The sequence below is a fragment of the Protopterus annectens genome, chromosome 3.part1 (genome assembly GCF_019279795.1).
Source record: "Protopterus annectens isolate FY-2018-M chromosome 3.part1, PAN1.0, whole genome shotgun sequence".
Taxonomy (NCBI): Eukaryota; Metazoa; Chordata; order Ceratodontiformes; family Protopteridae; genus Protopterus; species Protopterus annectens.
The window spans coordinates 1,408,648,441-1,408,662,715 of NC_056732.1; the positions used below are offsets into that span (position 1 = coordinate 1,408,648,441).

General features: G+C 41.7%; 1 protein-coding gene across 15 annotated transcripts in view; it reads right to left on the reverse strand.

Moving 5' to 3' along the window:
* Positions 1 to 14,275, reverse strand: part of SCRIB (scribble planar cell polarity protein) — a 2,800,411-nt gene that overhangs the window by 2,721,259 nt on the left and 64,877 nt on the right. For all 15 annotated transcript variants that reach the window (XM_044067477.1, XM_044067487.1, XM_044067486.1 and 12 more), the window contains exon 4: positions 5,197 to 5,341. In XM_044067477.1, coding sequence (XP_043923412.1) covers positions 5,197 to 5,341 — 145 coding nt within the window. The remainder of the gene's footprint in view (positions 1 to 5,196; positions 5,342 to 14,275) is intronic.

A 14,275-nucleotide genomic window follows, 5' to 3' on the forward strand; every position in this document is an offset into this window, starting at 1 on the left:
GTCGTCTGCCAGTGTGTTTTTCTCTCCTGGCAGGAATTGTGCTTGCAGATGTACTTGGAAGGTTTATAGCTGTGTTCCACAAGGTCATGGCTTGTCTGCATAGGGGGTAGGAGTGAGTGCCCCCTTGCTTGTTTATGTACCACATAACTGCGGTGTTGTCTGTCTTTAGCAGCAGTTGTCCTGGATGCAGCAGGTCCTTGAAAGCTATAAGGGCATTTTGTACAGCTAGCATCTCTTTTTGATGGATGTGAAGATGCCTTTGTTCTGCGGGCCACGTGCCCTGAATACATTTGCCTGCCATTTGTGCTCCCCAGGTGTAATCTGATGCATCTGTTGTCAGTGTTTGCCTGGCTGTGGGTTGTGTAAAAGACTGTCCCTTGTTGAGGTGACAAGCTTGAGCCCACCATTGAAACTCCTGTTGAAGGCAAGGGATTAGTGGTATAACTGTTTCCAAACTTTGACAGTGTTGAGACCATACATTCTTTAGGTACCATTGTAGTTTCCTCATATGCAGTCTGGCACATGGAATTAGTAGTATGCAGGATGCCATGTAACCCAAGGCCTGCAGAATTTTTCTTGCAGGGAGTTGGGTCTTTGTTGCCATCAATTGAAAGTACTGAGTCAGTTGTCCTTGCTTGTCTGGCGTGAGATAAGCCATCTGGGCCATTGTTTTCAAGCTGGCACCCAGGAATATAATCTCTTGTGAGGGCTTTGATTTCTTTTCGTTTACTGTGTACCTCCAGGCAACTCAACTTTTTTACAAACGCCAGATGCTTTAGAAGAATGTCCTTGCTCTCTGCTTGAATCAGGCAGTCGTCCAGGTACAGATAAATTTGAATTCCTTTCTGTCTGCAAAATGCAATTACTGGTGCCAGGCACTTTGTGAAGACCCTGGGCGCAGTAGATAAGCCAAAGGGTAGTGCAGAGAATTGGCAGTGCATTGAACCAGCTATGAATCTGAGGTATCTTCTGCAGTTTTGTCTGATAGGGACATACAGGTATGCCTCCTTGAGGTCCAAAGTCACGAGCCAAGCTTTCTTGCCCAGCATGGGAAGAAGCTGCTGTAATGTCGACATTTTGAATTTCGGAACATCCAGGTAAGTGTTTAGAGATGAAAGATCCAGAATGGGCCTCCAGGCCTTGTCCTTTCTGGGTACCAGAAAGAGTCTTGAGTAAAATCCTTGTCCTTGTTCCTGTGATGGTACCTTTTGAATAGCTCTCATATCCATGAGTGCTGTAATTTGTTTTTGAGCCTCTGCCCATTGATTTGGTGGCAAATTTGGCATTCCTTTTAACCTTGGCAGTGTGTGAAAGTGAAACCTGTAACCTTGAAATACAATGTTGAGAACCCATTTGTCTTTGGTGATCATTTGCCAATTGTGGTAGAAGAGTGCCAGTTTTCCTCCCAAGGGGGCTGCCAAGAGGGATTTGTTTGGCGGCTGTAGTGGGAAGTCATTGGAGCTGCTTTTTATATGGCTGGGGCCTGTCTTCTCCTTCTTTCTAGCCTGAAGCAACCCACTGTCGAAGCTTGTAAGGACCTTGTGTTTGACCTCTACCTCTTGGACGTCTGTATCTTCCCCTTTGAGGTCTGTCTGTAATTGGAAAGGACCAATTCTTAGTTGGCTAGTTTCTGCTAAATTTAGGAGACTGAACCTGTAAGAAATCCTTCACTGTTTGCATAGATTTTGCCTTATCCTCCATTTTCTTTAATACCTCTTCTGCCTTAACTCCAAATAACACATCCTGCTGCAAAGGTGCATCCAATAATTTTGCTTTAACATGATCTGGTAACGTATGTTCTTTTAACCAAGCATGTCTTCTAATGACAGAGCCTGTAACTGCTGCTCTGCAGGAGGCCTCTAGAGAATCAAAACCACATGGCAAAGTATGCTTTCCCACTTGTTCAGCTGCATGCAATAAATCCTGCATTTCTTTAAAATTAGGAGGCTCTGATTTTGGAAGCATTTTTTGTTTTAACTGAGACAGTAAAAATTGCTGATATTTTAGCATGTGAAACTGGCAATTTAAGGCTCTCATTGCTAAAGTTGCAGACGTATATACTTTCTTTCCCCATCGGTCTAATGCTCTGGAATCTCCGTCAGAGGGAACTGGATTCTTGGCTGATGAGGCCTTAACTCCTTTGGGTCCCTGAGAAATAGTTTCAGGGTCAGCTACAGGGCTTTTATACAGAAATTTATGAGAGTCAGGGACTCTGTAGCATCTGTCAGGTTTAACAGGGGCTGGAGGTAAGGAATCAGGATTTAAGCTGGATTCAGTATACACATCATCCACAATATCTAACACTGGCGGAATAGCAAGGGGTCTGTGTTGATGTAATAAAAGGAAGTCTCTGAGCCTTTTCTTGGATTCTGAGTAATCCTGGCCTTCCCAGTGGAAATGCTCCCTCATGGTATGTAGGGTTTCTCCAAAGGAGTAGTCCTCAGGCGGTGAGGCTGATGGAATTGATTCCTCAGCATCAGAATCCTCATAAGGGGGTAAAGAGTATCCTAGGTCTGAGGATGAATCAGAAGAGATGGACACCTGGTCGGATTATCACAGTCTGCATCCTGTCTAGGCCTTTTATCAGGAGGGGGATGGGACCCCCTGATCAGAGTGATTAGGTCTTCGGCCATTTTGAGCATTTGTTTCTTAGGCATGGAGGCCTGTCCTGGAGAATGCTGTATTTGTTTCCTTGATTTTAAAGGAGGCTTAGACTTAGCTGAGGGTTTAATGCTTAACTGAGTAGGTCTGAAGACACCCTCTGAAGCTGTGGGTTGCTCAGCTACTCCGGATCCCTCTGAAAGGTTAGTCTCGGTAGGCTGAATAACTTGTGCGTCCGAAGGCCCAGCCATCTCCACGTGGGAGTCAGAGGCGGCCTGTGGTTCTACAGAAGCGGTCGTCAGGGGCTACGAAGGCACCTCACTGAAAACCAGAGAACCGGCGACTGGCCTAGAAGAGGCTTCGTCAGTCTTGGGCCTCGGATGCCTATCCTTGTCTTTGCACTTTTTATGTATTCCGGTCGTCGGAAGTTCCGATGGCATGGTATAATTGAATTTTCTACCAAAATAATGTCGGGCAAAATCAAACCGACGTTTAATAGTGCGCTTGTTAAACCTAGCACAAAACCAACAAGCAGTGACGTCGTGGTCTGGACCTAGGCATGGGATACAATAGGAATGGAAATCCTTATGAGGTATTTGCTTCCCACAAGAAATATGGTTACTAACTTTTACTGACATCTGTCTGAGGCAAGAAAAAGTTTCCCCAACAGGGTACTTAGCTTTGTAGAAGACTTCGGTTCCGGATTCGGAATGAAAATCTGAGGAGACGGCTGACCGGCACTTGCGAACTGCTTTTGCTTCGGGCACCGTGCGGCAAAAAAGACTGAAGAAAATGGCATCAGTTTCATCTTATATATCCCTGTCGCACTGACGTCAGGGAGGAGGCGACAGCAACAGACGCCAGACCAAGACTTTGGAACTCAGGCCGACTGGGGAACCGCCTGACGGCAGGATAACCCAAGTGTAATGACTGCAGCAGTGTAACACGATGATCATCTTGCATTTAGGCTGGGGACAGTGTGGTCATTGCTTCTGCTACCTTTTTCATAGACCTCGGAGGTATACAAAGAAGATTACTATAGCTTGTGTAGGGGCAGTGTACTGTATAGGAGGGACAAAGTGGAATACATTTGTGTAATCATTTTTTCACTTTCCTCACAACCACACATCAGGCATGTACACAGAGGTCTGTCTTTGGGGGACAGGGATGAGAAGTGAGGAGGCATGCTGTGTATATGTATGATTGTGTGCTAGGGAGGCAAGTAGTATTCCCAGACAGGACTTGTGCATTCTCAAAACAATACAACGGTCTTGTTTATTATGAGATTCTATTTTGTCAGCTATAAACATTTAGCTTTAGACACAACTTATGTCCATCTCGAAAGAAAAAAAAAGCCAAATTATTTTCTTACTCATGATTGTTGTTCATGCCACCACTGGATTAAAAGGTTATGAAATGGTGCATCCTAGAGCATCTATGGCTTTTGGGGGTCCCAGGTTAACAGAGTTATTTACTAACAGGTCATTACTGCACTATTTTGGTCAGAAAATGTGTGCTGAAAGGATGCCAGGAAAACTGAAGCTGAACTACAACAGTGAATTTCTACACAATCAGAATTTCTGTTCAAGTCATCATTGGCTGAAAAGGTTGTGTAAAAAGAAAAAAAAAACTTCTATATGCTCAAATGAATTTTAAAGTCATTGCTTCTTAAAAAGCTTAAGACTAAGGCACAATGTGAGAAAAGGAAGAAAAATGTACATGGTATGGGGTGTTCAAGATGGGGAAAACACAGGGGAGCACTGGAGGGGTGTGTGGCGGGGGGTAAGAAACGGTAGTCAGTGCCTAGGGTGCCATTTCACTAAGTCCAGCCTGTACATAGAGGAGTTGTAATGAGTTATTGCTGCAACTAAATGTCAGTAACTGTAAATGTCCTTTTGTGAGATGGGCCAGCACAGTGTGGTACATAGGCCTATGAGAATCTAACAGCATTATAGCTACAGGTCATTATGTCTGCACTACTCCTAAAACTTTGCAGCATGAACAAAGAGGATACTTAGTAGGGGTTGGCGGCGAGAGTGACAGACTGGAATTGCCAAGAGGGGCCCTCAAAAATGCTAACACCAGCCCTGAGCATATACAAAGCGTTAATAAACTGGTCTTGGACTGTAATTTGTCTACTGATTTCAGTTTTAGGTAGCAAAGTATCTGATTACACTATGGTGTTAAGGGGGACATGGCTAAATGAATGATTTTAATGCTAATATTGCTCTTAACAGAACCACCCTCTAACTACTCCCTTGCTCCAAACAACCTGATTATATATAAATAAGGAATGTTTTTGATCTTTACACTCAACTAGGATTGCTTGTTTACGTGCTTTAATAAAGGATATTCCATTTTTAACTCAACTGTGGACTAATTTCTATTTGATTATTTTGCAGCATGTATTTTACAGTTTGATTTTTATTAAGTGAACTAACTGCTTATTATAATTTAGGAAGTGAACATCATGCCCTCCACACTGCGAAGTTTCTTGTTTTTTTAAATCTTCTGAATATTCATTCATCAAAAAAGATGGGTTATGCCTCTCTCTAAAGAGCAGTTATGTAACTTGACAAATATACAGACACTCACCAATACCATCAGGAATGGTTTCTACTAAATTCTGTGACAGAAGCAAATCTGTTAATGCCACCAGCCCACTGATTTCATTGGGCAACTGTTCCAGCTTGTTTTCGGATATGTCCAAGCAGACAAGGTGTCGAAGATTCCCTAGTTCCTAAGAGAATAAAAAGTACAGTTACTCTAGAAGCTACTAGCATCTGCTCATTCTGTAAAATTTCAGTTCAACAAAACAGTCTGCAGGAAAAAAAAAACCAAAACTGTTCTCATCTATCTAACATTTTTTTTTACTAAAGTAGGGGGTGCACACTATTCTTGTATTGTAATTGAAGTGTGTAAGGTACTTGGCACAAGGCCTATGAAAAGCAATTACTTTAAAAAAATAAAATCGTAACATTTAGGTTTACCCAATTTTTGTGCTCTTCTTTCCTGGCCACAGTTTACTTCACACAAGTTAACATCCATGTGAAGACCACAGCTAGTTTCATTCTAGGGTTCTGTGAAATCATCTTTAATGTGGAAGATACTCAAATTTACAACTAGGAATATGAGCAGCTGTTATCTGTTCTTTAAAAGCTTTCAGGCCCTAATAGAGAAATGCGCCTTCAGCAAGTCATTATCTTTTACATACAAAATTATTTTCATAATAAAAATACAACCGTGCAATAGTCTAATAAGAATTGCCATAAAACTATGTACAACTAGGAAGGATGGGTGGAGGAAAGCTTTACTTCTACAATGACCTCTCTTCAAAGAAAGCACCCAACAGGTGCAGCTTTATGATCTTCCGGGAAACGCGGTGTAATAAATTAAATCTCAGTTGATTCTTGAACAGTAATGCCTAACGGAGATGGACAGCTACTGGATTTTCAGCAGTGCAGCCATGCCAAAACTTGACCATCCCTGGACTACACTACCCAACTCATATTTTTTGAAGCAATGGATAGTAATACACAACAGCTTCAAAAACATGTTGAAGAAAAACATTTTTGAAATATGCTGCAGATGCAACTGCTGCCCTTGCAAAATGTGCTCTTATGTTATTTTAAAACACTATTAAAATATCACTTAAGACACAAGCACACATATATTAACAGAAAAGAAAAAGTACAGTTGTGTACTCTTAACATAAATGTAGATGTTTGAGTGTATTCACTGTTGCAGTCATTACATTTGGGTAATCTGCTGACAGTTTGCCCTCAATCGGCCTGATTAACAAAGTCTTGGGTCCTGCGTCAGTTGCTGTTCCTTCTTCCATGACGTCAGGTCGCCAGGGGTATAAAGCATGCAGCAGATGCCATTTTCATTAGTTTTTTCTTGGCCCAGATGTCAGGTGCTCCCCAAATGGGGAGCAAAATATGTGTGTGTGTGTGTGTGTGTGTGTGTGTGTGTGTGTGTATAAATATACATATATATGTATATATAAATATATATATATGCATGTAATTTAGAACACAAAAAATATACCTCGAAATAAAAGCAAATACAACAAAAAGGCTTTTGAGCATAGTAAAAGAAAGAAGAGGTATTAAAAGAGAAAAACTGGGGGCTGGCGGGCGGGTAACCAGGACTGCAACAGTGAATGCACTTGAACATCTACATTTATGGTAAGTGTACACAACTGTACTATGTTCTTCGTGTTTCACTGTTGCAGTCATTACATTTGGGTAGAATCCCAAAGCTATGGTTGGGAGGATGGAATTATACAGCATTAGGAGCAGCTATAAGGCGCTGCAGGACAGCAGTGGCAAAGCCTGCTCTAGATTTAAAGATAGGTAAATGGTAATGTTTGGTGAACGTATGAACTGAGCTCCAGGTAGCAGCTTCTAGAATGTCTCTGGTATGAACCCCTCTAAGAAAGGCTGCAGAAGTTGATGCAGCCCTGGTGGAATGGGATCTGATCCCCTTGGGGACAGGTTTACTATGATGCATGTAGCAGAAACGAATACAATGGCTTATCCATTTTGAAATAGTCTGCTTTGAAATAGCCTTTCCCTCTGCCCCTGCAGCGAATACCACCAGTAATTGCTCAGATTTTCTTACAGATTTTGTCCTGTTTAAGTAGAATCTTAGTTATCTGTGTACATCCAAAAGAATGCAGAATCCGCTCCACCTTGTTCAGTGGTTTTGGGAAAAAAGTTAGCAAATGAATGGTCTGATTAAGAGCCACAGAAGATACTACTTTAAGCATAAAGGATGGATTGGTCCTGAGGGCCACCCTGTCCGGGTAGAAAATAATGCAAGGCTCCACTGCCATGAGAGCCTGTAGTTCTGAAATCCTTCTGGCTGAAGTGACTGCTAAAAGAAAAGCTGTCTTCCAAGACAGAAATTTTATGTTTGCAGTAGCAGCTGGCTCAAAAGGAGGTAAGGTGAGCTTTTCCAACACAAAATTGAGGTCCCATGCAGGACTTACATTTTTGGCCCCTCTGAGATACTGCTTTAGCAGGGGATGAGAAAAGAGGGGAGGCTCTGTGTTATAATGAGCTGAAATGGCAGAGGCATGGATTTTTATGGACGAGAAAGACAGGCCCTTGTGAAGCATCTCGGTTAAATATTGCAGAATCTGAGGAATATTGGGCATTGTTGTGCTTAACCCTTGTACCTGGTTCCAGGCACAGAATCTTTTCCATTTATCAGCATAAGATTTTCTAGTACTACACCTTCTGACATCCATCACAGGTTTGCTGAGGGATGTAACTGGTGAAGTTAGTTGATTAGCCATGCTGCAAGATTCAGACTTTGGAACAGAGTGTGCAGAATTTGACAGTTATGCTGGGACAGTAGAAAAGGTGTCTGATTCAGGTACCACGGAGGAAGGTGTGACATATTGCGTAGGAGCGAGTACCAGTGTTGGCGAGGCAAGGTTTTTCCTGTCTGACTTTTAGTAATACCTTGTAGAGAAAAGGCAGAGGGGGAAAGGCATAGACTGATAGGTTTTTCCAGCTGAAGGATAGAGCATCCAATTTCCAAGCTTTTTTGTGATAGATTCTTGTGCAGAATTTGTCCACTGATAGTTTTGGGGTGAGGCAAAAAGATCTATGTCTGGGCTCCCCCATTTGCATGTCAACATGCTGAAGATTTGTGGATCCAGTTTCCATTTGTGAGGGTCCATAAGATTTCTGCTTAGTTCATCTGCCAGAGTATTTTGCATTCCTGGCAGGAATTGAGCTTGTAGATGTATTTGGTAAGTCTAGGCTGTGTTCCACAAAGCCATGGCTAGTCTGCAAAGGGGGTAGGAATGGGTGCCCCCTGCTAGTTTATGTACCACATTGACTGTGGTGTTGTCTGTCTATCAGTAGTTATCCTGGATGAAGAAAGTCCTTGAAGGCTGTCAGAGCATTCTGCACAGCTAGCATCTCTTTCTGGTTGATATGCTGATGCAATTGATTTGGGCTCCATTCGCCATGAATGCATCTCCCTGCCAGATGAGCCCCCCCAAGCATAATCTGATGTGTCTGTAGTCAAGGTTTGGGTGGAATGAATGACAGTCCCTTGTTTTGGTGACAGGCCTCTGCCCACCATAGGAACTCTTGCTGCAGGCAAGGAATGATAGGAATCATTGTTTCCAGGCTGTGACAATGTTTGCTCCATAAGCTTTTTAGGTACCACTGAAGTTTCCTCATATGCAGTCTTGCATATGGAATTAGTAGAATGCAGGAAGCCATGAACCCCAAAATCTGCAGAATTTGCCTTGCAGATAACTGGGTTTTTGTGGACACTTGTTTGAAGTAAATCATCAATTGGAATTGTTTTTCTGGCATGAGGTAAGTCATCTGGGCAGTTGTATTCAAGCTTGCACCCAGGAATGTAATTATTTCAGAGGGTACCAGTTGTGATTTATTTTCGTTTATGGTGTGTACCCTAGGAAAGTTAGAAGCCTTTTTACAAACACCAGATGCTGTAGAAGAGTGTCCTTGTCTTCTGCCTGAATTAGACAATCGTCCAGATAAGGATAAATTTGAATGTTTCTTTGTCTGCAAAATGCAATTACTGGTGCCAGGCACTTTGTGAAGACCCTGGGCCAGTAGATAAGCCAAAGGGCAGTGCAGAGAACTGGGAATGAAAATAGCCTGCTTTGAAGCGGAGGTATCTTCTGCAAGATTCCCTGATTGGGTTATGCAGGTAAGCCTTTTTTAAGTCTAGAGTTACCAACCAGGCATCCTTGCTTATCATAGGCAGTAACTGTTGTAGAGTAAGCATTTTGAATATTTTTGAATGTCCAGAATTGGATGCAATTTGTCTTTTCTGGGTACCAGGAAAAGACTTGAAAAAAACCTTATCCCTTTTCCTTTTCTGGTACTGGTTGAATAGTCCCCATATTCATGAGGGACATAACTTGTTTCTGGGCCTCTGCCCACTGATTTGGAGGCAGATCTGGCAATCTGTTTGGGATTGGCGACGAATGGAAATGAAATCTGTATCCCTGGGATACTATATTTAAAACCCACTTGTCCTGGGTAATTAGATGCCAATTTTGTGCATGAAGTGCTAGTTTTCCCCCCAAAGGGGCTGCCAAAAGATAAGTGCTTGCAGATGGCAGAGGAAAGTCATTCAGACTGTTTACTGTAGGGAGGTGCCTTGCTACTTGCAGATTTGGAGGTGGAGCACCCCATTGTTTTGTTCTGTAAGTTCCTTGTGACTGAAACCTGGAGCCCTTGGAGTGTCTGGGTTTGACCTGAGCGACTCTGGTGGGTACTGGAAAGAAACTATTCTTAGTAGGCCAGTGTCTACTGAACCTGGGTGACCGCACTTGTAGGAAATCTTTTACAGCTTGCATAGATTTAGCTTTGTCTTCCATCTTTTTCAAAACTTCTTCTGCCTTATTACTAAATAGATTGTCCTGTTGTAAAGGAGCATCCAACAATTTTGCTTTAACATGATAAGGCAGATTTTGCTCCCTGAGCCAAGCATGCCTTCTTATCACAGATCCAGTTCCAGCGGCCCTGCAAGAGGCCTCCAAAGAATCAAAACCACATTGCAAAGTATGCTTTCCAACTTGTTCAGCTGAACACAATAAATCCTGTAACTCTATTTTCCACACAGTCATAATTTTCTGTTTAAGTAAGCCCGTGACATGCTGCTGATATTTAAGCATATGAAATTGACAGTTTAAAGCCCTGACTGTCAAGGTTGCAGACATGTAAACCTTTTTACCCCCTCTATCCAGCGCCCTGGAGTCTCTATCAGAAGGGGTAGGATTTTTAGCAGTAGAAGCCTTAACACCCTTGGGACCCTGAGAAATGGTTTCAGGATCAGCAGTAGGATTTTAAAAAGGAATTTGTGGGAGTCAGGAACCCTGTAATTATCTGTCTGGCTTACTAAGAGCAGGAGGCAGGGAATCAGGAGCCATGCTGGATTCTGAGAAAACATCAACAATGTCTAGAACAGGAGGTATAGTCAAATGCCTATGCTGAGGAAGAAAAAGGAAATCCCTAAGCCTCTTTTCAGATTCTGAAAAATCCTGACTCTCCCAATGAAAATGCTCCCTTAAGGTATGCACAGTTTCTCCAAAAGAAAAATCCTCAGGAGGAGAAGCAGAAGGGATGGATTCTTCTGCATCAGAGTCCTCATAAGGTGGAATAGATAAATTCCTCATCAGAAGAGGAATCAGAAGAAATGGAAACCTGATCTGAAGATTCATAATCTGTGCCTTGCCTAGGCCACTTAGTAGGAGGAGGTTGGGAACCCCTGATCATGGTAATTAAATCCTCAGCCATTTTGATCATTTGTTTTTAGGCATAGGAGCCTGTGCACGTGTCCAAAGCGTCGTTTTTTTAGACACAGAACCTGATTTTGGCCTTGGTTTTGAAGATGGCGTCTGTTTAATATACAAATCTTTAGGCCTGAAAACACCCTGCGAAGCCGGTGCCTGCTCAGTGGCTCCGGACCCATCCAAGTTAGAGACATCCACGGGTTCAATACTTAAAGTGTCTCAGAGCATACTGGACTCCGAATGGGTTTCAGTAGAGGCCTGCGAAATAAAAGTAGCGGGTATCAGAGGCTGCAAAAGCACCTCTGAGTACTGACGAACCGGCGAATGACTTAGAAGCTTCGTCGTCGGTTTTGGAACTCGACGGTCTGTAACTTTCTATACGTTTTTTGTGTATTCCAGTAGTCGGATTGCTAACCGACGATGTTTCTGGATAGTTAAATCTTGAGCCAAAATATTTACATGCAAAAATATACCGAAGCTTAATAGTGCGTTGATTAAATTTAGCACAAACCGAAAGCAAGGCATGTTGTGGTCATGGCCTAGGCAAAGAATACAGTACAAATGAAAATCCTTAAGAGGTATTTGCTTCCCACAAGTTATACAATTATTAACTTTTACTGACATTGGTAAGGAGCAAGAAAAAGTTTCCCCAATGGGGTACTTGGCTTTAGGTTGAAGACTTCGGTTCTGAAACTCAAAAACGAAAATTTCAGGAGTCGGCCGACCGGCACTTGCGAACTGCTTCTAATTCGGGCACCGCGCAGCAAGAAAGTCTGATGAAAACTGCGTAGGCTGCATGTTTTATACCCCTGACGACCTGACGTCATGGAAGAAGGGACAGCAACCAACACAGGACCCAAGACTTTGTTAATCACACCGACTGAGGGCAAACTGCCAGCAGATTACCCAAATGTAATGACTGCAACAGTGAAACACGAACATCCAATCTTATCAACATTTTCCTATTACATACATTACACACTACATATTTTTCTTTATAACCGTCTTTTCAGGCCAACATTACATAATATCACTCAATTCATACCTTCCCTTAAACTTCACCTCCTCCTGAACGTTAATCTACATGAATTGTTCACAAAAATTCCATTTCTATATAACTGACTCCTTACTTTTTTTAAAGATTTTATCTTTTTTCACAATATTCAATACTTCAAATACAGCTGTGTAGCTTATGATTGACATTCTCTAGTAACAGTTTTTGGCAGTCAACAGAATTAAACTTAATAAGGCCTTACTATGTGTCTAGGTAATTCAGATCCTGTGCCCCAACTCCAAAGAACCACTTCTTTAGTTACAGCCATTAGTACCCCCAATATTTATGGGACTGTATACTGTACGAAATTTTTTTCCATTTGCCAACTCATTACACCCCTAAAAATCAGAATGTGTTCTTAATTGCGACTTGCAGATGTTTAGTATACTTGCCACAGCAAAAGGCAATTCACTGAGGATAACTATTTAGATAAGTCTTCCTGGTGATTGGTACATCACCCTGCCCTTTCATAAATAAAAGAAAATCTTGACTACTTTTAAAATAATTTTTTTGTGGAATTTCTGAGATGTCAGTGCAGAGCCAACAAATCCAAGATATATTCTCTATTGTGGTAGCTTGGAAAAAAATCAGCAGTTGTAATGATTAGTAGCCACTGCCGATACAACTTCTAGCATAAAATACAAATCTGCCCATCACTTACACGTTTTCATTATGGGATCCAAAATAAAGACAGTTTTGCACATGAGATGCATGCAATTCAGACGGATATTTTAGTACCACTGTTTCTGCTGGTTCATAGAGTGGAAGTCAGTTTCTTCAACTGAAATTTCCAACAAAGTGTGGTATGTTTCTTTGGTACTCTTAAAAGGTCAATGAAGCTAATTACACCATGAGCGACACATTAGATCCTGAAAGCTGGCAACAACCTTCCACTTTATAATTTAAAAAATATATGCATATTTGTATTTATGGTGAAAATGTGTGTGGACACTCAAGTGAAAGAAGGAAGTTAGACAACTCGCTGTGCAAAGGCAATGAAAGAAAATTGTTTGGCTCATTTGTATAAATTTCTGTACCTCCAAAACTGTAACACATCATCATAAATTTTTAAATAAAGTTAATGGAATAATATATACATATAAAACAGTATAAAACACTGGATTACAAGGAAATACTAACAGTTATCAGGTACAAGCACGCCCCATTTTAAACTTTTTCCTATGTGCTTTTTGCCCCCATGCTTGGCCAACTATTGAGGATGCATAATCAAACTAGAGACCATCGGGTTATGCACAGAGGAAAAAGCCAGCCAGAGGACCATTACTCAGAAGCCATGATGGTGGATTCCTGCTCTCACCTGTATCCCAGCCAGGAGACCATACTAGGTCCTAACTCATCTCCTCGATGGAGGACATGTGACCCATATCTCAGCAAGGACTAATATGATCTCCCCTTCAAAGTGCAAGTTCCTCCTACCCACCATGAAGGTTATGGCATACGTGTCTTCATAGATGAATGACTGCCCCAGGACTGACCTTTGTCTCTCCACCCATCCTCCAAGGCATTGTAGCTCAGGACTACCCTCAATCATTCCTTCAGTCCTAGGATGTGAACACCAACTCCAACAGACATTTCCAAGTTGCTAATGAACTCATGTGGTCAACGTTGCAGTCAGGGCTGTATCCTTCTACAAAGCAGAGCTTATGGTATAAGTATCACATATGGCAGAGTAATTTCATTTTCATAAAATACCTGGATGGAAAGGAATGCAGATATACCACTGGAATCTATAGATTAAAAGGTTGATTTTTGTTGCAGCACAAACCCCCAATCACAGCCAACCTACTTGAGTTTAAACTTAAGGCATGAAAGCTATTAGGACTTCAGAAAGGCATATAAACATACACACACACATATACATGTATATCTACATATACATATATATATATATATATATATATATATTTATTTATCTCTCTCTCTCTATATATATATATATATATATATATATATATATCTATATATATCTATATATATATCTTCCTTCAGCAGCTCCTGTTAGGGGTCGCCACAGCGGATCAACTGTTTACATTTATCTGTACTGTTGTCCGCAAAACCTATCAATATCAATATATATCATTAGCACTCTTCAAGAAAGATCTTGATGATTGCATGGGAAATAGGAAATTCACCCCAGGTATCACCACTGCGGCTCTGCTCGACACTGGCACATGAAAACACTTTTCTTGGGTAGCAAAAGCCAGGGTACCTTTTTGGCTTGGCTTGTATAGACCCCAGGGCCGATAGCCTACTACCTACCTACGAACCTATGTATGATTTGGCAAAATTTTACTCCAGATTAC